The sequence below is a fragment of the Macaca nemestrina genome, chromosome 3, assembly GCF_043159975.1.
Source record: "Macaca nemestrina isolate mMacNem1 chromosome 3, mMacNem.hap1, whole genome shotgun sequence".
NCBI lineage: Eukaryota > Metazoa > Chordata > Mammalia > Primates > Cercopithecidae > Macaca > Macaca nemestrina.
In genome coordinates this window covers 155,766,938-155,789,830 of record NC_092127.1, presented here as the reverse complement: position 1 = coordinate 155,789,830, position 22,893 = coordinate 155,766,938, and the positions used below count along the sequence as shown (strand labels likewise).

At 39.0% G+C, this 22,893-nt stretch overlaps 1 protein-coding gene across 31 annotated transcripts in view; it reads left to right on the top strand.

Annotated features, from left to right (window-relative positions):
* Positions 1-22,893, top strand: part of LOC105487715 (LIM and calponin homology domains 1) — a 344,201-nt gene that overhangs the window by 296,332 nt on the left and 24,976 nt on the right. For 16 of the 31 annotated variants that reach the window (XM_024794726.2, XM_024794725.2, XM_011751274.3 and 13 more), the window contains 4 exons: positions 9,140-9,230; positions 10,556-10,719; positions 13,993-14,098; positions 19,324-19,364. In XM_024794726.2, coding sequence (XP_024650494.2) covers positions 9,140-9,230; positions 10,556-10,719; positions 13,993-14,098; positions 19,324-19,364 — 402 coding nt within the window. Of the gene's footprint in view, positions 1-9,139; positions 9,231-10,555; positions 10,720-13,992; positions 14,099-18,504; positions 18,580-19,323; positions 19,365-22,893 lie in introns of all 31 variants that reach the window. The other 15 variants (XM_011751280.2, XM_011751272.3, XM_011751259.2 and 12 more) reach the window with 1 other exon arrangement.

The window sequence follows — 22,893 nt, the reverse complement described above, 5'->3', positions numbered from 1 at the left end:
GAAGACTAAAATTATGTTTTTCAGAGGAGTTGAGAAGATATAATTTTTCCCCGCAGTACCCAAGTGCTCTATGAAAGAGATTCACATGGGAATAGACCAAAATCATTTTCTCACCATGGTAACGTGTTTCCTAGTCTCTAGGAGCAAAGTTTTGTGATCCAGGCCAATGCATTCTCTCCTGAACTTGGACTTCCTGGACTTCCATTTTACTTTTCATTTGCATACGTCTTACCTCTGCTAGAGATTTCTTGCAGATGATCAGGAGACAGAATATTGAGTTCTGCTAGCAGTATGAGAACTTAACTGATACAGTAAACATTAACTTATGCTGTTAAAATTAGACTAGAAGCCCCCCAAATTAGACATAGGGGTGGCATTGCTTTTCAGGGCAGTTAATAATTCTGTTCTTATTTCTCTTTTGCCATGTTTCATGATGAGCATTTTCTAAATTCCCTTCATAAAAAAGATTTCACATTGATTACATATCCCCCAAAGTATCTTGTTTTAAGAGAAGCAAAATTACACGATCTGAAAGAAACCATGCTATTTCAAAAGTTTATGCATGATCACATGGAGAAAGGTGGCCTTCAGGACTTTCTTCCTAGAAACAAGCCGGATCCTGGTCGCCTAAGGATGCAGGTCTAAACTCAGAAAAGCCTGGGAGTCTTTCCCTTTTGTGTATTTCTTCCTTGGAGAAATTGCCTAGTTCAGAGTAATTTCTAGTTCAGTGAACCCTAATGTTTCTGAATAGGTAGTAGTATTTATGGACCCTGTCTATAGTACTTGAGGCTCTTAAATCAACTGTGGCAGGGGGTATTGCATTACTTTCTGTGTGGGAAAATCTCTGTATATATCTCTCAGACTATAAGCTATTAGCTGTACTACATAGGACTGTGGCTTATTACTAAAACACTCATCATACTCACATGCAACTTAGGACACCGCAAGTTTTCCATTCAGAGTGAGTTATCCCAAGAGTCATTTTAAAAGAATCACTTCTCCAGTAAACCTACTCCTCATTTTACTTCTTTCTGCATGATTCCAAGCAAAGCATTTCTTGACTTTGTTACAGCCAGTATACTCCTGTTAAAATAAAATTTAAAAAAGGAATTAATTGGTCATGGCAAAATATGGTGACCAACTTAAAACAGGAGGCTGCACTTCAGGGCCTCCCAGAGATTGACACCAGCTTGGACTTCATTTTCTGTTTCTAACTCACTTGCCTGATTCTGTGGGGTTGTCAAAAGATTAGTGTTCTTCTTTTTAAATAGTGTCTTTCTTCCAAAAACTGCATTCCCAACAGATACACTCTCTACAGAGGAGTAGCTTCACCCACCAGTAAAATGTCACAATTCCTTTAGGGTGAGCTAGAACTGTTCAAAGGGCACAGCAGCAGCAGTAGGCAGGAGCATGAATTCAGGAATGGAGGGAGAACAACAGAGAAGGGCGGCCCGAGACCTGCTGGGGGAAGGGATGCGTGCGAAACGTCAGCGTCTGGGCCCCGGATGGGCACTATGGATGATGTCATGTTATATCTTCAGTTTCCTTCTACCTCATCTTTCTCATTTGAAACTCTTGGGACCATCACTTTCTTACTTTAGAACTAGATCCAAAATTAAGTTAGGAATTTAAAAAAATGTTTTGTCTGTACCTCCTCATGCCAGATAATTCCCAGTCATCTTCAGTCAAATCACCTTTATGATAATAAGATTGTGATAGCAGTTACCTTGCAGATGGGCACCTGTTAACTGGTAAATATGAATTAAGGACCTACTGTATTACCTGTTTTTTGAAATAGAATAAACTTCTAAACTTGCCAGGAAAAAAATGTTCATAAAGCCACTAGAAAAGTATACAGAACAATGTAGAATTAAATCCAGAGGGACTCTGACTTAGGATGGTTCAACTTACGATTTTTCAACCCTATGATGGTGCAAAGGCAATATACGTTAAATAGCAACTGTACTTCAAATTTTGAATTTTGATCTTTTCCTGGGCTAGTAATATGCAGTAGGACACTCTCATGATGCTGGGCATGGTTGTGAGTGAGCCCCAGCTCCCAGTCAGCCACGAGATCACAAGGGTAAACAACCAATACTCTGTAGTATGCTGGATCTCCAGATGATTTTGCCCAACCGTGAATGTAAGAGTTCTGAGCATGTTTAAGGTAGGCTAGGCTAAACTATGATGTTTGGTAAGTTAGGTGTATTCAGTACATCTTTGACTTAACGATATTTTCAATTTACAACAGTTTATCGGAATGTAACCTTATCATAAGTCATGGAACATCTGTACTAGATGGTGGAGTAAGAAAACCAGAGGAATATAAGATTGCAAAGAACAGGCAAGATCCTTGTAGGCTGGGTTTAGTCTGGGAAGGTTTTGTGTGGATGTGGATTTTGAAACTTGACAGTAAGTGTGGGATTTGTATTGAAGTGGAGGAGGGGCTATTCTGCACACCAGGAAGAGCAGGATCAAAGGCATGGACAGTGGTGAGGAGCCCACCAGAGGACCCCAAGAAGGATAAGAGGTGATGAGTGTGCTGTATATTCCAGGCAGAGGGATCAGGTCCTCCTCTGGCCACCCCGTCCCCTCGCCCCCAATTATCCCTGAGATATTTCAGGGGTTTTGTTCATTTCAGCATCTCTGTTAAAGGACCAGTGGAAACCTCTCACTTTTTTTTTTTCATTTTAAAATACTAGCTTCTGTAAGAAAATCCTGTTATAGCACACAAGTAGACTCCTAGAAATAAAGGACTGTAAAATAGTTTAGAAGGTCTTCTAATCTGAGGGCTAATATATCCTGTGTTTAGTGGCCTACAGAAAGATATTTTTATGTATGTCTCCCCCAAAGCTATTCCAGTGTTGTCTTGATTCCCTGTCAGTTACATTTGTATCTGAAGCTCTTCTTTCCTAGTGGCACCAAAATGACCCTTTTCAAAAATACCTAAAATACTTTGCACACTAGATCAAAGGTTAGACTCCACCTGAGCAAGTCAAACTGTCTGAGCCTTAATTTATATTTAAAAAGAAGTATAATAATAGCAGAGACATCAGATGGTTATTGTGAGAATTCATGTCTGTAGAGCACTTAGCACACTGTCAGGTGACTCAGAGACCACAGGTGCCACTCAGCTATCTTCAATATTGTCATACAACAAGTGGGAGTAAGGAAGTTGTAATATTTAATACATTTTGCAGAAGCCCATAAAGGCAATCAGTATGAAGTTTTTTGGATTAAAGTAAGATGGTCAAAATTACCATCTTGAACAGATGTGAATTTCATACAAATGAGATTAATTCCTTGTAATCTTCTAACTCAACTTTTTATTCCAACTGTAATTCTCTAAAAAACATACAGATGTGGACAGCTTTTTCTAAAAGACAGTTGTCCTTGCAGACACTTACATGATTTTTCCTGCAGCTCTTTTTTGTTTTTGTCTTTTCCCCCCTTTTGTAGAGAATGGGGTCTCACTATATTGCCCAAGCAGGTCTCAAGCAATTCTCTGGGGCTCAAGTGATTCTCTCCTCTTCCTCCCTAAGTGCTGGGATTACAGGCATGAGCCACCATGCCCGGCACTTCCTGCAGCTCTTTTTGCCTTTCCTGTTGTTCCCTCCTTTCCAGTTCTGGCCCCCTCCTGCCACCTAAACCCCTAAGACTCCCACCCATCTACACCTGTGTCACTCCCTTCCATGTCTGTTCATCGGATCTCTCTCATCAGCTCATCTCAAATGACGCAGCCCATGTTCTCCCTCCTAGTCGGCACCATCCCACCAGGTTCATGGCAATTTTCCCTCATTGACCAAGGGCCAAACTCACCTATTGGGTATCTAAACTACTTCATCTGCTTTTCTCAAGCTAAGTCACAAGGTAGGTCTGTTTTTCCCATTTTGAAAAAGCTCTAGGTCTTCCTCTTGAAAATTCAGTACTTATGTTTTCTGTTCCAGGAAAACAGACAATTGGATCTTTCTTGAAACATTGCATTTTGCAGTGAGAGCAGGGTGAAGGCATTTGAGTAGGTGCTGTTTTTCTTACAGCTGAGACCAACTGCAAATTCCTTTTAGATGGCAAATGTCAATAAACATTTCTTTAGAAACTGGTTTTCTCCATCTAGAAGTAGTTGTAAGATTGCTAGATTTAATGATTTTTAAGTCATTAAAGAGATTTAGATACAGATGCATTTACAGATTTCAAGAAAGCGTACATCAGAGAAAATAAAAAATTAACCTGGCCTACCTATCCAGTTACCTGGATCAAAACCTCATTTTTTTTTTAATTTGAAAAGTTTAGTACCAAAAAAAAAAAAAAAAGTGTAAGACATGGAGAGCCTGATTCTCCGTATAGATTCTCTGTCTTCCAGTGGCAGTAGATATTTGGAGGTATAAAAGTGAAAAGAGAAATCCATGCACAGCATATGTGGCACCTGGGTCTGGCACCGCAGTGCCAGAGCATAAATAGACTGATTTTCCAGGCTTGTGTCCAGATAAGCTATTCAAGACAAGAGCCAGGAAATCACTCAGAGTCACAGAACCGTTGCTCAGGAGAGGACATTGGACATCATTTGTTCCAACCCATAGAGGTTAAATGATCAGTCCGAGCTCACCAGCAACTCCATGCTAGAGACAGGCCCAGCACCCAGGTCCTCAGTCTCAGGAGGGTGCTTGCCCTCCTGCTTCACATTTCTAATACATCTTCCAGTATCGTTCTCTGGGCCAGTCCACCACCAAGATCCTAGTTAAAATGAGCAGCCAGATGCCAGGTAGGCTTTGGGCTAGACCGTGTCTCTCTCAAGCCAGGAAACTGCCGCCTCCCACCTGAGGCCCCAGGGCTGAGTCTGGCACTCGGGCAGTTTGGATCGCGCTCTCAGTTAAGGGGAAGCCAGCTCCTGGCTGAGTCCCATGCAGTCTTTCTGTGCTCTCATTCATTCACATCCAGGGATCTGTTTTTATTTACTTGTTTTCATTCTTGAGAAAGTGTTACCAATTGGAGAAGGGAAGGGCTCTCCTCTGTTGAGCTGTAACCAAAGAAAAATACAGGTCAGAAAACACATTTTTCCAGCAAGGCGGGTTTGTTTGAAGCAAACCTCTGAGTGTATCACTGCCAACTTTGAACTCATTTCCTTTGAAGTAATGATGTGAGTACAAAAGTAATAAGCCTCCAGGATGGAGTATCCAGACATAAGTTAATTAACCTGGCTTTGGGGATTTCCCTTGATTACAGATAGCCTATATACATTGCAGAATACAGAAAACTGGAGAAACCATCAACTACCTATTACTCAGCCACTCTGAAATTAATGCTAAGATTTTTAGAAAATGTATATTCTTGTTTTTCTCAGTGTGTATAAAGTATTTTTAAATGGGTTCCTGATATTCACATTGCTTGCTTTTTCTCTTACTTTATCTGAATATTTTGCTAGCAGTAGCCAGATTTTGATGACTAGCATACATTTAAACTAAGCCAGAGTATACATTCCATAAATAATGCATAATATTTATTTACTTAACAAGGATTACGCATCTGGCTCCTAATCCCTCAGAACCTGGACTGAACAGAAATCCCTGAGATGAGCTGATGGCCAGGGGCAGTTGGGTCTCCAGGAGCCAGGAGAGATTCCAGGAGAGTTCTAATCTTTTGCAGAATAAATGAGTGGGAGGTAGAGGAAAGAAAGGGAATGGAAAAAGCAGTTTGAATCACTTCAGCAATAAACAAGACTCTCAGGCGATAGATTGCCTCTCCTGGATCAAAACTGCTAAATACTGGAGGACAGCTTGGAGGGGATATGACTCTAAGCCCAGATGGTGGAGCATTGAGATCACCAGCACAGGCAGGGTTCCCACCTCCCCTGCCTTCTAGCAGTATGACCCTCGGTAAGTTGCTTAACCTCCCGGGCCTCAGTTTCTTTGCTTGTATAAAGGGAATCATATTGGCACCTACCTCCTAAGCTTGCTCTGAGAATTATGTGAGATGATTCTTATGAAAGGCCCAACAGCGCTGACATGTGGCAAGTGAGTAAATATTGATTGCAGTTTCTGCTGTTGCTACTATCAATTTACCATATCAAATGTCAGGATGTAACCTTTAAAGCATTCTTTTAAGGTAAGATAAATTGGGTTATCTGGAGTTTAGTGTTTGAGTGCTGAGCCATACAGAAATGCCTTGAGAAATGGGAGAATTCTTGAAAGTAGAAGTTCTCCGGCACGTATAAGTGGTAAAACGTTGCTGGAATGTGGTGCGCTGGTACAATAAGCCTTAGTAAAGTAGTTAATGCTTGAGCACCCCGTCCCCTTTGCATCACACATCAGGTCTACAGGGCTTCACGAATTGTCTTACTTCATTGATTCTAAGTGGCACACTTTTCACATTTTAACATCTCTAAATCAGGATCTGTCTTATAATCAATAGTGCAGCATATTTAACAGATGGTGTGTTTTCTTTCTTAGTAGTACCTAAAGTAATACAACTTAAAATGGATGGCATTTTAGATTTAATAAAATATGTTCATTTCTTTGTTCATTTTTGGTCTGGTGAGACGTTGGCCCTGTTGTGCAGTTATTTGTTTTGTTTATAGTATTTGGAAACACCAGTGTTCTCAAGAGGCTCATTCATCAATATTTAACTGCAAATTTGTTTCCCGGTCTCAGATGGTTTTCTATAATGTAATCCATTTGTGGGGAAGGGAAAGCTAAAAATCAGTATTTCTGCCAGTATTTTCTATATAGACATCATAAAACAAAAATGCCATCATTTATTAATATTTCTACATGTGTGGGCGAGCATTTTAAATTATAAAACCCAACTTATTCTTCTGCAATGCTAAACTGGTTGATCTTCAAATCCTACTGCCATGTTGGTGGTTCATATAGTAAACAATGTAAACATACACATGTACCATAACCTAAATATAACAAAAGAGACAGTTAACTATTTTCACTCATTTCATTCTCTTGCAGGGATTCAACCCAGACTTACTGATATATGAAAATATTACAAAATCCATTAAATAATACCAAGGTGATGCATATTTCCTGCCTAGGGTTTTAAAAGTGCATTTTAACTTAATATTATGTTCTTCCAGAATTGATACATGACTGTCCATCATTAGAAAATGCCCATCTAATTATGAGGATTTCAAAACTACCCCATCCTCCAAAGAAAAATCACATTTTGCCACTAGATGCTATTGTAAAACCTTTTAGAAACTTGAAAGTTTTGTTGTTTAAAATTTTTTTGTTTTTAAAGAATTCAGTGATGGTTTCCACCAATGCATTAACTTTAAATTTCATTTTGAGAGGCAAAATTGGATTTATGGATGAAATATATATACTTATGAGAGATGAATAAATTCATAGTTCTTGAGAACCCATGGGGATATTTTATGAATTATTTAGTAATGCCTTTTCTGAAATCAACTTTAACCTTTATCTTAAAATCTTTTAAAATGTATGCAATATTTCATACACACTTTAAAATTTAACTTTAGCTTTTTACAAGAAACTTCTACCAAAAAATGCAGTAGTCATTAACTTGCTCTCTTTAATTGTCAAAATATAATCTAGCTAGTATTTAATTTAACATTTTATTTATTTTTACTAAGCAAATATTGTAATAGCAGGATAATTTTGGACTTTGTTCTAGAGTCAGTTGGCTCCCAGTGAAAGACAATGTAAAATTATATTGATTTTGTTTTCCAATTACAGAAGTAACACATAGTCATTACAGAACATTTTGGAATATATAAAATACATGTAAAGAGAAGGAAAAGTCACCCAAAATTTAAGCACATTAAAAGTAATTACAATTAACATTTTGATATTTTCTTTTTTTCCTATATGTTTATGTATAGGCATGTATATAATCTTATACATGTAAACATCAAACTATATGTACAGTTTACATTTCCTATCATTGGACAGTATTTTCACATATCATTAACTATTATTCAACATCTTTTTTTCATGATTATATTGCCTTTATGGACATGCAGTAATTCATTCAATCATTCCCCAATTATTGGGTATTTAAGTTGTTCCAATTATTTTTACTATTATAAATTCCATCAAGCATAAAACTGACACAATTGAAGTACTACTGAGAGAGAGGAACACAAGCATTAGAATAATAACTGAAGGTGCCATGGAGCTGAACATGACAGTGATGTGCCAAGTGGATTAGACAGTGAGGTCCAACTCACAGAGACTTCTTAGTGGAGAACAAGGAGGAAAGGCAAACCTGAATTCCCAGCCATAGAAACAGAAAGGAAGTGATGGGTATGAGCACTAGTATGTTCGAAACTTAGTAGGACTTGGCAAATGATGACTATTTACAAGGTATGAGTCAAAGATCACTTCAAAGTTTATGTGATGGGAAGAACTGCTGCTATAAACAGAAATTGTCAAATTTGGAGGAGAAGGCCATTGACCCTAGAGGTGAAACCAAAGCTCTGATGGACTCTCACAGCTGGAGATGAAAATATGAGTTATACACGGAGAATGTAATGGTGAATCCATGGGAATAATTTATATACTTGAGGGTAATTCAGCACAGGTAGAGGAAAACAGGGTCCAGTTGAAATCTTTCGGAATGACCCATACTTTGATGAAAAGGAAAAAGAACCAATGAGAGAAGAGTAGGCTGAGAGTGGGGAGGAGAGGGAAAAGGAGAGAATGAATTAGAACTCCAGTAATAGAGATTCACTGGGAGCCCAGGAAGGATGAGAACTTTAGACTAAAATCCACAGTGCTAAGGGACACAGGCAACTATGCCCAGACAGGCCACAAAAGACAAAAAGACTTCACTGGTGTTATGTCCCTAAGCCAGCTTGAAAGGTGTTCAGGAACAAGTGGGGGATAGCCATGATTTTGAACTTTTGGTGGTGAAAGAAAAGAAAATGTGGGATGTACATCCGAGGCAGTCATAGGAAGTTTGGGGAGATAGTGAACCGCATGGGTGTCCTGTTCTCCCTCGAATGTCTCCCTCCAGCCAGTCCAGGCTGTCACCATGAAGCTGCCTGGGAAGTAAAAGAGGGAATTTATATGAGCAAACCACTTTGTTGGCCTAAAAATTACTGCTTAAAAAATAATTTTTAGAACCATTAAAGTAATAATTTATTCAGGGGGGAAAAAAATCTCTTTTTCAGGCAACCACTGAGAAAACGGAACCAAATAGTCAAGAGGACGAAAATGACGGTGGAAAACCAAGAAAAGGGAATATAGAACTTGCCTCATCAGGTTTGTTTCATAAGAGACTAGTTTTAAGGCAAATCATGATAACTCTTAAGATGTAATGGAAATAGCCAAGAATTTTCCTACTGAGCCACAGAAAGGTAGTAATTAGACTCTAGGAGTGGTGTGGTTGTGCTGCCACCTAGAGGCTTCCTGGGGAAGTTCTGCCCGTATGGTTAATGTTGCTCTGAAAATACGAACCCGTGCTTTTTCTTAAAGCTACCCAGTTTTATTTTATTTCTTATATATTTATCTCTATAATCATGAAGAATATTGTGGTCTCCCATATAAATTATGCTAAAAATTGAGGGTAAGATTTTGACACACAGTAACAGCAACAGATAAGCGAGAGATCAAAAACATAAAAATAGATGCTGAAATGATAGTGCTCACATATAGTTTAAAAAGAATAAAACAGTGCCATGAATCTGGACAGTGAGTATAATATACTGTATTCATTGTTTTAGCAAGGATACCCCTGTTCCCGAAAGTCTTGTTGCTCAATATTTTTTGCAGCCTTATCAATATGTTTAACACATTTCTTCTTTTGATAAACTATAAAACCTCTCACCCTCTTCCAATACCAAATTATTACCTTTATAAGGCCTTTCTCAAGTGTTTACCACTTGAGAAAAATAATTTGTTAAGTACCAAGTATTTTTAAGTGACATTTTAAAATAAATTAAATATCACTTAAAATAATAGCGTATACTTTTTCAAACTAGATTGTGCCTTCACATTTTGATATGCCCCCTTGGGTAGTGACTTTCCCACCCCTTCTAAAGTGAACCTAATTCTTCTTTAAGTATCAGAGAACACTTTATTTTCATTGCATTATATACATATACCCCACAATCCATAACACATTCCAATTAAGAAATTCTGATGTTAAAATGGAGTATTGAAATACAGAAAAAGGAAGCATCAGGTTGCTGCTCATTCACTGGGATAGAAACTACCTGTAGATGTTCTCTCAACCAGCCCAGCTGTCATAATCATTATATATTTCATGTCAGCTTTCTGTTCCATGTAATGTTATTCAGATGTAAACCATGACCCTTACCAAAAACTGAAGTTCTTCATAGTGTGGTTATAGGACATGTTTTATGTTGCTTGTTGTTCAGTACTATGAAAGAGCTTTGGGAATTCCAGCATCTTAGGCTCTTTTATACCTCTCAGCACACTGTCATCCAGCTTATATTGCCAGGACAGGATATGGACTGAAAGTCTGTATCATGGCAATGTCATATTCGTGGCATTGCAGAGTAAATGGCCCTATAGTTATTTGATTTTCTTTTCCTTCTCTGTTTCTGGATGTAACTCCATTGCAGAACCACAGCATTTTACAACAACTGTGACTCGATGCAGCCCGACTGTGGCCTTTGTGGAATTTCCCTCCAGCCCCCAGCTGAAGAACGACGTGCCAGAAGAAAAAGACCAGAAGAAACCAGAAAATGAAATGAGTGGAAAGGTGGAGTTGGTGCTGTCACAAAAGGTGAAGTGCAGAGTGGAGGAAAGCGGTTAAACCCACAAGTTAACATGGCCCCATATTACAGCTAGCTGTTGCTGTGGCAGTTGTGAATAATGAAGATTTATTTTCTCCCCTCATCTTTTTTTCCTATCTTTAATGTGTACTTTTTCTTTTTCTTTTTTTGTGAGATGGGGTTTTGCTTTTGTGGCCCAGGCTGGAGTGCAGTGGCGTAATCTCTGCTCACTGCAACTTCTGCTTCCCAGGTTCAAGTGATTCTCCTGCCTCAGGCTCCCGAGTAGCTGGGGCTACAGGCGTCCGCCACCACACCTGGCTAATTTTTATATTTTTAGTAGAGACAGGGTTTCACCATGTTGGCCAGGCTGTTCTTTGTAGAAAGGTGTAATATAAGTTTTAAAGCTTTGCAGTTAGGTTTTAGTTTGCTGTGTGTGTTTGCTTATTTGCTTTTTAACCCATCAGCTTACTGGCCAATCTCTCTCCAGTAATCACCTATTTGTTAGCAATGGTAATTCCGATGCCACTGGATTTGGATAACAAGGAACCTAGAAAATTATTATTCTGATATAACAGGTTTTAAAGTCTTGTCTTTGTTAAAGTTTCTTCCTTGTTTAGAGTCTCATCTCATACACATTAGTTTGATTTGTTTTCAGGTACAAAGTCTAAAAATATTCATGAGTTACAGCAGTTGTTCTCAACCTTGATTACTCTTGAGAGTTTAAAAAATACCAAGCTAGCTGGGCGTGGTGGCTCACAACTGTAATCCTGGCATTTTGGGAGGCCAGGGCAGGAGGATCACTTGAGCCCAGGAGTTCAAGACCAGGCTGGGCAACCCAGAAAGTCTTCATCTCTACAAAAAAAAAAAAAAAAAAATTAGCCAGGCATGATGGTGAGCGCCTGTAGTTCCAGGTACTCTGGAGGCTTAGGTGGGAGGATCACTTAGCCCAGGAGGTCAAGGCTGCTGTGAGCCGTGATTACACCACTACACTCTAACCTGGGTGACACAGCAAACCCCATCTCAAAAACAAACAAAACAATCCAAGCCCATTCCAGGCCAAATAAATTAGAATCTCTGGAGGCAGATCCCAAGCATCTGTATTTTTAAAAGCTCTCAGGTAATTTTATTGGGCCACCAAGATGGAAAACCGTGGACTGGCACAACTGGAAGACTATCTGTGGTGGTGTCCCACCTTCCAGAAGGAATCCTCAATTTGGATCTGACCTTAAAGTAACCTTAAATTTGTAGCTCCAGTTTATTCATCATTTACTCAGCGAGTATTGACTGTGCACCTACTATATCATGCCTGGCCGTGTGCTAGGTACTGGATAGTCAACAGTGAACATGATGCAGTCCCTGTCCTAAGGAGCTGAGAATTCTGTATCCTTGGTAGAGCCTCTAAAATGCCTGTTGCCTTGATGCATTTTCAATATTTCAGACCCTAGCTATTCTTCATTTTTATAGATAATTAAAGAATGGTCTACAGGTCTGGAAAGGGGAACCAAACTGGGGGTGAAATGTTGGGAGGCAGGCAGAAGTTCCCACTTTTGCAGGTTTTGCATTATTTTGGACTAGTAACCATTATTTATTATCCTTCCAAATGTACTTGCTTTTGCCACTTAAATCTAAACTGAAAGGAAAAATCTGTATGATTGCAAGTAAAAAAACATTTAACTTGAACAGAATGAATACCCTAAGTAAAAGGTAGTCATTGCCAGCCTCATCTGTGCAACCTCATCTTGGAGTCCATCTGTGGATCACCAGAGTCACACCTGCCCAACTACAGAAAAAAATTGTTTTCAGTTCTTCAGTTTGTTTGTGTGTGTGTTTCTGTGCATTTTGCCTTTTGGTCATCTGGTAAACATTATTCTGAGAATATTTTTTAAGCATAAAATTAAATATGCAGGATTACAACAAAGCACCCATGCTTACAGGCTGACCTTTTTACATAGCGGTCATTTTGATCATTGCTGATGACCCTTAACTGTTTCATTTACAACCAGGCATTACTGAAGCGTGTTTTTGCCAGCCTCCACTATGAGGAAATGCTCTGAGGCTAATTGGTGGGTTGTCAGCTTAGGGAAGGCTAGACCTTATCATTTGCTGTGTAGCACCAACATTCATTTGGACACCTGGTTGACCTCTGTAATGCAGAATGAGGTGATTAGTTTTCTTCCAGATTCTCTTAGAGTTGAATATGTTATTCATAAAGAAAAATAAATCCTTCGGAGGATAAATTCTAACATAAATTATTCTGAGGACCAAATTAGGGATCAACGTGTAATGAAACAAGTGCTCTGTGGTCTCACTCGCCCTGAGGTCATTAATCTATCAGGAACAAAGCCACTATCCAAAGAGTGAATCAGAGAAGGTCCTGTGAGCAACTCAAAAAACATAAACTTATACAGCACGCTCTTCATTCAGACCTACGCACAGTGTCAACCGATGCTTATTTTAGACATTTTTGTTTTTGTAAGTTTGGTAATCTGGTCTTTCAGCAATCAGCTGATTAGAAGTAACAAATCAGAAGGGTGCTTCTACTAAAGGTCATTCAGATTAGGGAGAAACAAAATTAAGTAGCAATAACAAGAAAAATCTATTTTACAAAACAAACATAAGAATTTTTAAAGTCTGTAATTTTGCAACTATTTACAAGTAGTGACAAGTAGTCTAACATGCCTCAAGAATTCCTTAAGGGCATCAGATACTAAGGCACTGTTTGACAGTGGTTATTGATAATAATGCTTCTTTGTCAACAGGCAAAGTATACTGTCTTTAATGTGCTTTGCATAAATTTGTGGGTGGTTATGTAATGTCTTTAGAATAATGTCTATTGAAAAGTAATATTACTTGAATGTTTAGCACTTATGGAGTAAGATTTGTTTTAATTATCTTATGTGGAACATCTAATTTCCTGACATTACAAACTCAGTTTTGTGTGGTACTGTGAAGAGAATTTGTGATTGTTTAATAAGTAAATAAGAGAGAGTGATGTGTAATTCCAAAGATGGAATTATATTGTCTTCTGGTTTGGAGAAAAGTGATCATTACATTTTTATGCTCTTGTCTGACTTACCTAAAAAATTGACTTTCTATTAATGTAGAGAAGGATGAAAGCGTTTTAGGAAAGAAACAAAAAATTAAATGTTTAAAGTTAAAGTGAAATGTTAAATGTTTGAACTGATTGACTTCTGTTATAACCATGGATCCTTAAATTTTATGTCACCTGTGTGTTTATTAATGGACAGTTATTGTAATGTTTATGCCTGTTGTCCATTGTCCAGGTGGTAAAGCCAAAATCTCCGGAACCAGAAGCAACGCTGACATTTCCATTTCTGGACAAAATGCCGGAAACCAACCAACTGCATTTGCCAAATCTCAATTCTCAAGGTAAAGAGGAGGACATGTTTTATTTTAGGTCTACTTGTTCTGCTGAGCCCATCTGTAGTAAACTATTACTTAATTTAGAGGAAGATTACGTCCTTTATGTTGATATTCCTTTAGCCAGCATGTTTGCCAGAGTCTGTGATGGCTGAATTTATAACTTAAGAATGGAAAGCTGGGGCTGGATTCTCTATTTTAGCAGACCAAGAACCCTAGCTGCCAAGGCCATTTGGTCAGCCAGGCACTATAGGCACAATAGAGCCTATACAAGTGTTAGAGCTTTAAAATTTTGGTATTATCAAAATTAGCTGGACGTGGTGGCACATGCCTTTAGTCCCAGCTACTCAGGAGGCTGAGGCAGGAGAATCGCTTGAACCCAGGAGGCGGAGGTTGCAGTGAGCCGAGATCATGCCACTGCACTCCAGCCTGGGCGACAGAGTGAGACTCTGTCTCAAAAAAAAAAAAAAAATTATTATCTCTAAAATATAAAGATAGTCATAAACTCAGAAATTAATATATTTAATAAAAAGTTTAATATTATGTCTATTTCACTGTTAATTCTAGTCATCACCATTTAATTTGACAATAATTTTGAGAAAAAGCCATTTTTTTTACTCCATAATAATTCCTGGGTGCCTGATGATTATTGAGAAATCATTCACCATCATAGTTAAACAGGTTATAGACAAACATTTTAATCTTTCCAAAAATCATTTGTAGCTATATATATATATATATGTATATATGAGAAACATATGTGTGTATTTGTAACACACACACACAATACTGAGGATTTAAAAATGTTTAACACATACATACTGAGGATGTATTTTAATGTGTTTGATATGATGTGGGAAGGGGTTGCCTCTAAAAACATAGGCATTTAGGGCCTTATAAGAAAGTCTTAAAATGGCACTGACCACTGAAAATTCCCCAAGTACTGTGTAGGCCATATTTAGGGTTGTGACTTCACCCCTTTATTCTTTAAGAACCCAGTTTGAATCCCTTTATCCCAGGGGGAATCCCAGGTGCCCACAACCACCAGAAAGGGCCCTGAGGGATGTGAACAGTGGAGGATGGGTTCTGAGAATTCACAACCCAGAGGGACTATTCTTCAAAACAACTAGACCACTGAATTTTACTGCTGTGAGATCTCTCTCTAGATGTGGAAATGGGCCAGACGCAGTGGCTCACACCTGTAATCCCAACACTTTGGGAGGCCGAGGCAGGAGCACTTGAGGCCAGGAGTTTGAGACCAGCCTGGGCAACACAGCAAGACTTTGTTGCTACCAAAAAAAAAAATTAAATTTAAGCTTACTTTCTTTCTTTCTTTTTCTTTTTCTTTTCTTTTCTTTTTCATTTCTTTTTTTCTTTCTTTCTTTCTTTCCTTTCCCCCTCCCCTCCCCTCCCCTCCCCTTCCCTTTCTTGAGGGAGTCTTGCTCTGTCGCCCAGGCTGGAGTGCAGTGGCACGATTTAGGCTCACTGCAAGCTCCGCCTCCCCAGTTCACGCCATTCTCCTGCCTCAGCCTCCCAAGTAGCTGGGACTACAGGCACCTGCCACCACACCTGGCTAATTTTTTGTATTTTTAGTAGAAATGGGGTTTCACTGTGTTAGCCAGGATAGTCTCATCTCCTGACTTCATGATCTGCCCGCCTTAGCCTCCCAAAGTGCTGGGATTACAGGTGTGAGCCACCACGCCCAGCCTAAACATTTTTTTAAAAAACAGCTAGAGTTCAGGAGGCAAGAACTGTAGGGTTTCTTGTTTTTCTTTTTTAATAGACTTTCCCCAGTGGATTTTGTAGATTTAGCTTATTTTTACTTTTCTTTTTAAGGGTGGGCAGCTATTTCAGCCACTGGCAGAGTCTGAGTTGGCTTCCGTTAGCTATTATTGATGTTTGGCAGATAAGTTGGGCTTTATCTACATAACAGGGAACTCTTGGGAATAATTAACTGGTACATGTACTGATGGTTACTAGGTTCATAATGTGGAAACAAGTTCAATACTATTTTCGAAGCATTTATCTTAAATTTGTCAGTCCTACTGTCCTGAAGGGAATTAACAAAAATGAAGTGTCACAACTGGGCCAGCAAATGGCCGTATTTGGACCAATTTTAATTCTGCCCTATTTCTAGTACTTTGTAATTGTGTAGATAAGTGGTATAGAGAGGGAATAAATATTTTAAGCCATTTTAAAGCCATGTTTTGTTTTCTTATAAATTTACACATTCCATTACTTATTGTGAGGCATTTTGATTTTATCAAATGTGCTGCTGAATTGAGAAACTTTACTTCATTCTTTACCCAAGTTGAATGATTAAAAAATAAAATTTAGTAGAGTACTGAAACATTTCAAAATTTATTCTTTAAGATAGAATTATATTTGGAGTACACCAGTTGTATACTTGTATTAGTTTGTTTCCATGCTGCTGATAAAAACATACCTGAGACTGGGTAATTTATAAAGCAAAGAGGCTTCATTGACACACAATTCCACATGGCTAGAGAGGCCTCACAATCATAGTGGAAGATGAAGGAAGAGCAATGGGACGTCTTACATGGCGGCCAGCAAAGAGAGAGCTTGTGCAGGGAAACTCCCCTTTATAAAACCATCAGAGCTCATGAGACTTATTCACTATCACGAGAATAGCACAAGAAAGACCTGCCCTCATGATTCAATTACCTTGTACCAGGTCCCTCCCATGACACGTGGGAATTTTGGCAGCTACAATTCAAGATTTGGGAGGAGACATAGCCAAACCATATCAATGCTTTTACCCGGTTCATGGAAACTGTAACTATAGCTGCATGCTCTGGAGACAGAATGCCTGGGTTCAGATTTTCATGTGTGTAGTTCTTAGCTGTGTGACTGTACCCATCAGATTTCCCCTAATCTCTAATCAGTACCTGTAAACTAGAAATAATACCAGTAATAACCTCATAGGGATATTAGAAATACCAAATGGGAGAATCCATAAAAAGTGTTTAGCTCAATACCTGGCCCAGAATAAGCATTCATAATGTAATCTAGTAATCGTAGAATAGCAGCAGGAGTAGTAAAAGAATAGAGCAAGACGCCAGGCAGGAATAAACTACTCTTGAATCCTTTCTTTAAAATAAGAGTGTTCATGTTGTGGAGATCCAGTTTTTCACTGCAGTTCTCAAACACTGGTGTGTGCCAGGGTCCCTGTAGGGCTTGGAGCCCACTCTCACAGTGTCTCATTCAGTAGGTCTAAGCTGGGGCCAGAGGATTTGCATTTCTTACAGGTTCCCAGGTGATGCTCAAGCTGCACATCTCACCACACTCTGAAAAGCAGTGGCCTCAAGTATTTATTTAAATTGTGCACCAAAAATATCATTGATTGATATGACAATAACAGTAATAATTGCTTGAAGTTTATAAAGTTTCCATCTTTCAAGAAGCCAAAGACATCTAATAAATGTAACCTTAAAATACATGATTTGTCTTCAATTGGGATGGGGAAATCGGGGAGACATAGGTCTCTGCCCAGCACCCATTTAAGGGACTGATCTGAAGTCAAGCATCAAGTCCAGTGGAACTCTAGAGTTAGGATCAGGTATCCTGGAGAGACACCTAATACTTTCTCATCCAGAAAGTGGTCTCTTCCCCATTTCTATAAAGTCATCCATTCGTAGACTGGTCACACAGGTCACTGAAGATCTGCTGGTCGACCCTAATGCTGTTCCACACATTTTCCTTACACACACACCCATGCATTCAGTCTTTAAATGCCCTGAAAACATTCATAAAATACATTTGAAAGTGACAAATTTTCTTTTCTTAACTGCCTCTCAGCAGCAGAAAGATATCTCAAACTGATGTTTCAGTGAAATATGTGCACATTAAAAACTGATTTTTTGGGGGGCTTGAAAATGATGAGAACAGCAGAGTTTTAAGGATGCAAATCCTTGCCGTGAATCACCACAGACAGGCATATACACAACCTTTATTTATATATACAAAAAACTTATGAAGTGTAATATATATGAAATAGTAATTAAACCACCCATCTTTGCTGCCCTTTATACTTTTCTAGTGTTCTCCAAAAAGCAATACAAATTGTACATTTTTGTTCTTGCATAGTATATCATCCTATCATTTTGAGATTTAACATTTTAACACTATCACCATTAAGTGTGACCCTATGAAATTTCACCTAACACCAAAGAAGACAAACAATAGCATAAACTGTCCCGGTTCTGTTGATTTTGTCCATGTCTTCAGGTTTTATCTGTGTATTATTAAGACATTTCGTACTGTAGATTTACTGACTGTCAGTTCTGGTATTGACTATAGCCAAACCCCCTTTCGTACTTGGGAGCATGGTTCTATTCAGTTCTCACCCTAGTTTTCATGGTTTTCTGTTTGTTCTGTTCTGCCATCTGATCTAGAGTCGCCTGGCACTGCCAGTGTTCCGCTTAGAGTTCAGAACTCTTGGCGACGATCCCAGTTTTTCTCCCAGTCAGGTAAACTGCATACTGAGTAGCTGTATTTCTTTTGTGCAAAAATCCATGTTGGGGCGATCAATGATGTCTGGCACTTGTCTTCATTTCTGATTTCTGGGGAAAAGAATTATTTCTTATGCACAGTTAGCAAAGAGCTAGTTCTTTGGTATTACTACCGATTATGCTAAAATTGTGGGTGGGGGGAGAGAATCACACAACTTTATGTTGATTTCAAGAATTCAGAGAAATAATAATATTAATCATTTTCTTGATAGTCCCCTGCCTTTAAAAACAAAAAAAAATTAAAAGCATTTACCGGAAACTGATCATGGTTCTCTTGTTAACTGTGTCACTGTGTTTGCTTCCTGGGTGACATCTGGCCTCTCTTTGTATGGTACTTCTCCATGCCAGACAGTGAGGGAACTACTTAGTCAAGCCAGAATGCAAAGTGCACTAAGAATCAGTACTAATAGGAACAGTTTTTGCTTCCTGTAGTCTGGTACCTGGTGTTAATTGATGTGATCAATCATTTGATAGTGGTTTTAACTTTCTTTGGTGATGGGTGCAACCTGCTACAGGGGTTGTCTGCTTTATTATGATTTTCTGATGTTCTTGGCTTACCAAACACAAACACAAAGACACACACACACAAAAATTGGTTTAAAGCTGATGTAGGAACTACACTCCACTGATAGGTCAAAAACAAAGACAATTAGAAGATACTCACATTCGTATCTTTTTTTCTTTCTTTTTTTTTCTGCACAGTGGATTCTCCAAGCAGTGAAAAGTCACCTGTTACAACACCTGTAAGTCACTCATTTTAAGGAATAAGATTATGAGTTAGTGTGATTTTAATTTATAACATTTGATTGGCTTAAAGAGTATTCAGACTGGGTGCAGTGGCTCATGCCTGTAATCCCAACACTTTGGGAGGATTAGGCGGGCAGATCACGAGGTCAGGTGTTCAAAATCAGGCTGACCGACATGGTGAAACACCATCTCTACTAAAAATACAAAAATTAGCCAGGTGTGGTGGTGCTACTTTGGAGGCCGAGGCAGGAGAATTGCTTGAACCCAGGAGACAGAGGTTGCAGTGACCCGAGATAATGCCACTGGACTCCAGTCTGGGCGACTGAGCAAAACTTCATCTCAGAAAAAAACAAAAAACAAAAAAAAAAAGGAGTATTCAACCAAAATTGAGACCCAAACAATTGATTTTTAAAAGAATAATTAAAAGTCATATATAGCGCCATTGGGTAAATTATAAAGATATGGATTATCATTATATGGAAGTGTTACCGTGCCTGGAAATAAGTGATAAGAAAGCAAAATCTAAGAGGCAATTAAAATGAATGTGACAGACTGGGCATAGTGGCTCACACCTGTAATCCCAGCACTTTGGGAGACCGAGGTAGGTGGATCACTTGAGGTCAGGAGTTCAAGACCAGCCTGGCCAACATGGTGAACCCCTGTCTCTACTAAAAATACAAAAATTAGTTGGGCGTGCTGGCGGGCACCTGTAATCCCAGCTACTCAGGAGGCTGAGGCAGGAGAATTGCTTCAACCCAGGAGGAAGAGGTTGCAGTGAGCCAAGATCACACCACTGCAGTGCAGCCTGGGCAACAAAGTGAGACTCCATCTCATAGAATAGAATAGAATAGAATAGAATAGAATAGAATAGAATAGAATAGAATAGAATGTGACAGTAGGAATTAGTATTAAAACTGACAGTTTCTATAGACACATTTTTTAAAATGCATCTCATTTTTTAATATGAGGATAATACTTGAACATAGTATATTGTTGGCAGATAGGACCTGCCTGAACTCTCCAAGAGACCCAAGCTCTCATTTTTGTACCCCTTCTCATAATCAGTATTTGACCAATATTAACTATAATGTTGCTTTCCATTTTGTATTTTAATGAAATAAGAAAGCACTTGCTAATTAAAATAAGACACAAGGTGCTGTGGACATTCCTTGCTGCTGCATGGCATCTGAACTGGTGTTTCTAATCTCGGGCCTGTCCTCCTCATTTGTCCTCTGGAATTTCTATTGGATTTGGAGACTTTCTCTGTGGCACAACCAACTGTGGCATTGCCCATGAGCAACCCCAGCTCAGCCACATAATCACTACTGTACCTTTGACTCTGGATCTAGCTGTGTAGCCCTGAAGGTGTTATATAACTTCTCTGAACCTCATCTTCCTTAGCTGTACAATAAGGTGACAGTACTTTTCTTTTGAAGTTGTTATGAGCCTTAATTGAAATAATTATTCAGAAGCCCCAAGCACAGTGACTGATACGTAAATGAATCCTTCCCCCACTCCCAATAGCCAATCCAAGAGGCCCACCATAGTCAATATCAATTCTTATTTATAGGCAAATTGTCTCACTTAGGGAGTCCTAAGTATCTCTGCAGAACAGAGAAGGGATCCATCACTTGTTGCATAACCCACATTACAAAACTAGGGACTATCTGTGGAGGCTCACTCCCAAGCCAATACTGGGAATCCTGAGTTTCCTGGGAAGCTGAGTTCATTGATGATGGATGGGAACCCCAGAACGATCCCAGAGCTGGCATCCATGGCACAGATCTGAAGTTTTCCATTTTAAATTGCATTTAGAACAAAGATGTCAGTTGTTCATGCTCCTGGGGAGGGATGGAGAGGAAGGGCATTCCAAAGAAACACATTCTCATTTCTTGTTTATGGAAAATAGAATAAGAAAGACAAAAATCACTGGCCTATTTAAGTAAATCCTCTGAAAATTTCATGTGCTTTTGATAGTAAATGGCTCATCTTAGAATAGAAAATAAAAGAAACTTGAAATAAGTAAAGCTTCAAGAGGAGATAAGCATTAGATTATGCGGGCCTCCATAGACTGGCTATTTTTGATTGGACTTGGAGTACTTGAGGCCCTCAGGACTGTGAAAAGAAGGGACTCTAATGGTAGGAGATGCATTACCCAGCATGAAGGGATTCCATTCATTTATTCAACAAACATTTGTTGAGGGCCTAAAAATATAAGGTCTTGGGATAGATGGGAGGGTGAGGGGCCCTTCCTGCCTCCTGAGAAATCCCTAGGCCAGAGGAAGATATGGACTTGTAAACAGGTAAATTGTAGGACCAAGTGGGTTAAATGCTGTCCATTCTGACTTCCTCTAGCACTTTTTACATCTCTTATGATAGTTATCACACTATCTTCTGGTCATACGTATATATTGGTCACTCTTCCACCCCACACGCACTCAGGTATAAGCTCCATGAGGCTGGGCCACTTGGCCAGCTGGTACCCCTGCCCTGGCCCACAGTCAGTGCCCAGGAAATAATCTGCAAAAGAAAGAGCAAGATCATTGTTTCATTCTCTCTTGTTTATCATGCTGGTTTCTTCCCCTTTATCCTCCTCTTAACATACCCACTGCTTTCCTCTCTTGCCTTTTAACACATATTCTGTATTTTCTGTACTCAATCCCCCTGCCCCACACTTCCTCCTCCTATCTGCCCACTCCTTACTTGACATTCCTGAGAGCACCGCCTAGTGAAATTTAGAAATTAAATAATTCCTAATTGTTTCTCTTATTTTCCTACTACTGAACTTTCCTCAGTGGTCTTTCTGTGGCTTTATTCACATAAACATCCCCTTTCCCCTCAAAAGACAAAGAGGGGCCGTGCCCCTGGAAAAGCTTCTGAATGTTTAAACCACCTCGAAGTTCTAGGACAATGACAGGTGGAGCCAACTTCCAATGTCATTAAATTCTAATAGAATTTCCCATCTGGTGTAACCACATTTGGATAACATTTATGGTCATCCAAGGGAGTTTGGGAAATTTTAGATTACAGATGCTCTTCAACTTAAGAATGGGGTTACATCCCAATAAAGACATCGTAAGTTGAAAATACTCAAAGTCAAAACTGCATTTGATAACGCCAAACTTACTGAACATTATAGCTCAGCCTAGCCTACCTTAAATGTGCCCAAAATATTTATGTTAGCCTGCAGTTGGGCAAAATCCTCTCACACAAAGCCTATTTTATGATAAAGTGTTGAATATCTCACGAAATATATTGAATACCAACCTAAAAGTGAAAAACAGAATGATTGTTTGGGTATTTGAAGTACAGTTTCTACCGACTGCATATTGCTTTTGCACCATCATAAACTTGAAAAATTGTTAAGTTGGGGACCAACTGTATACACAATTAAATGATTTTCCCCCTGCATAACTTACCAGAGCCTGTAATATGCTAATGCGCAGTGTGAAACTCAGGAGTGGCAAGTAGGAAGCGATAAGCTAGTATCCCTAGCTTATTGGCCCACTTGTGTTTGACTATTCT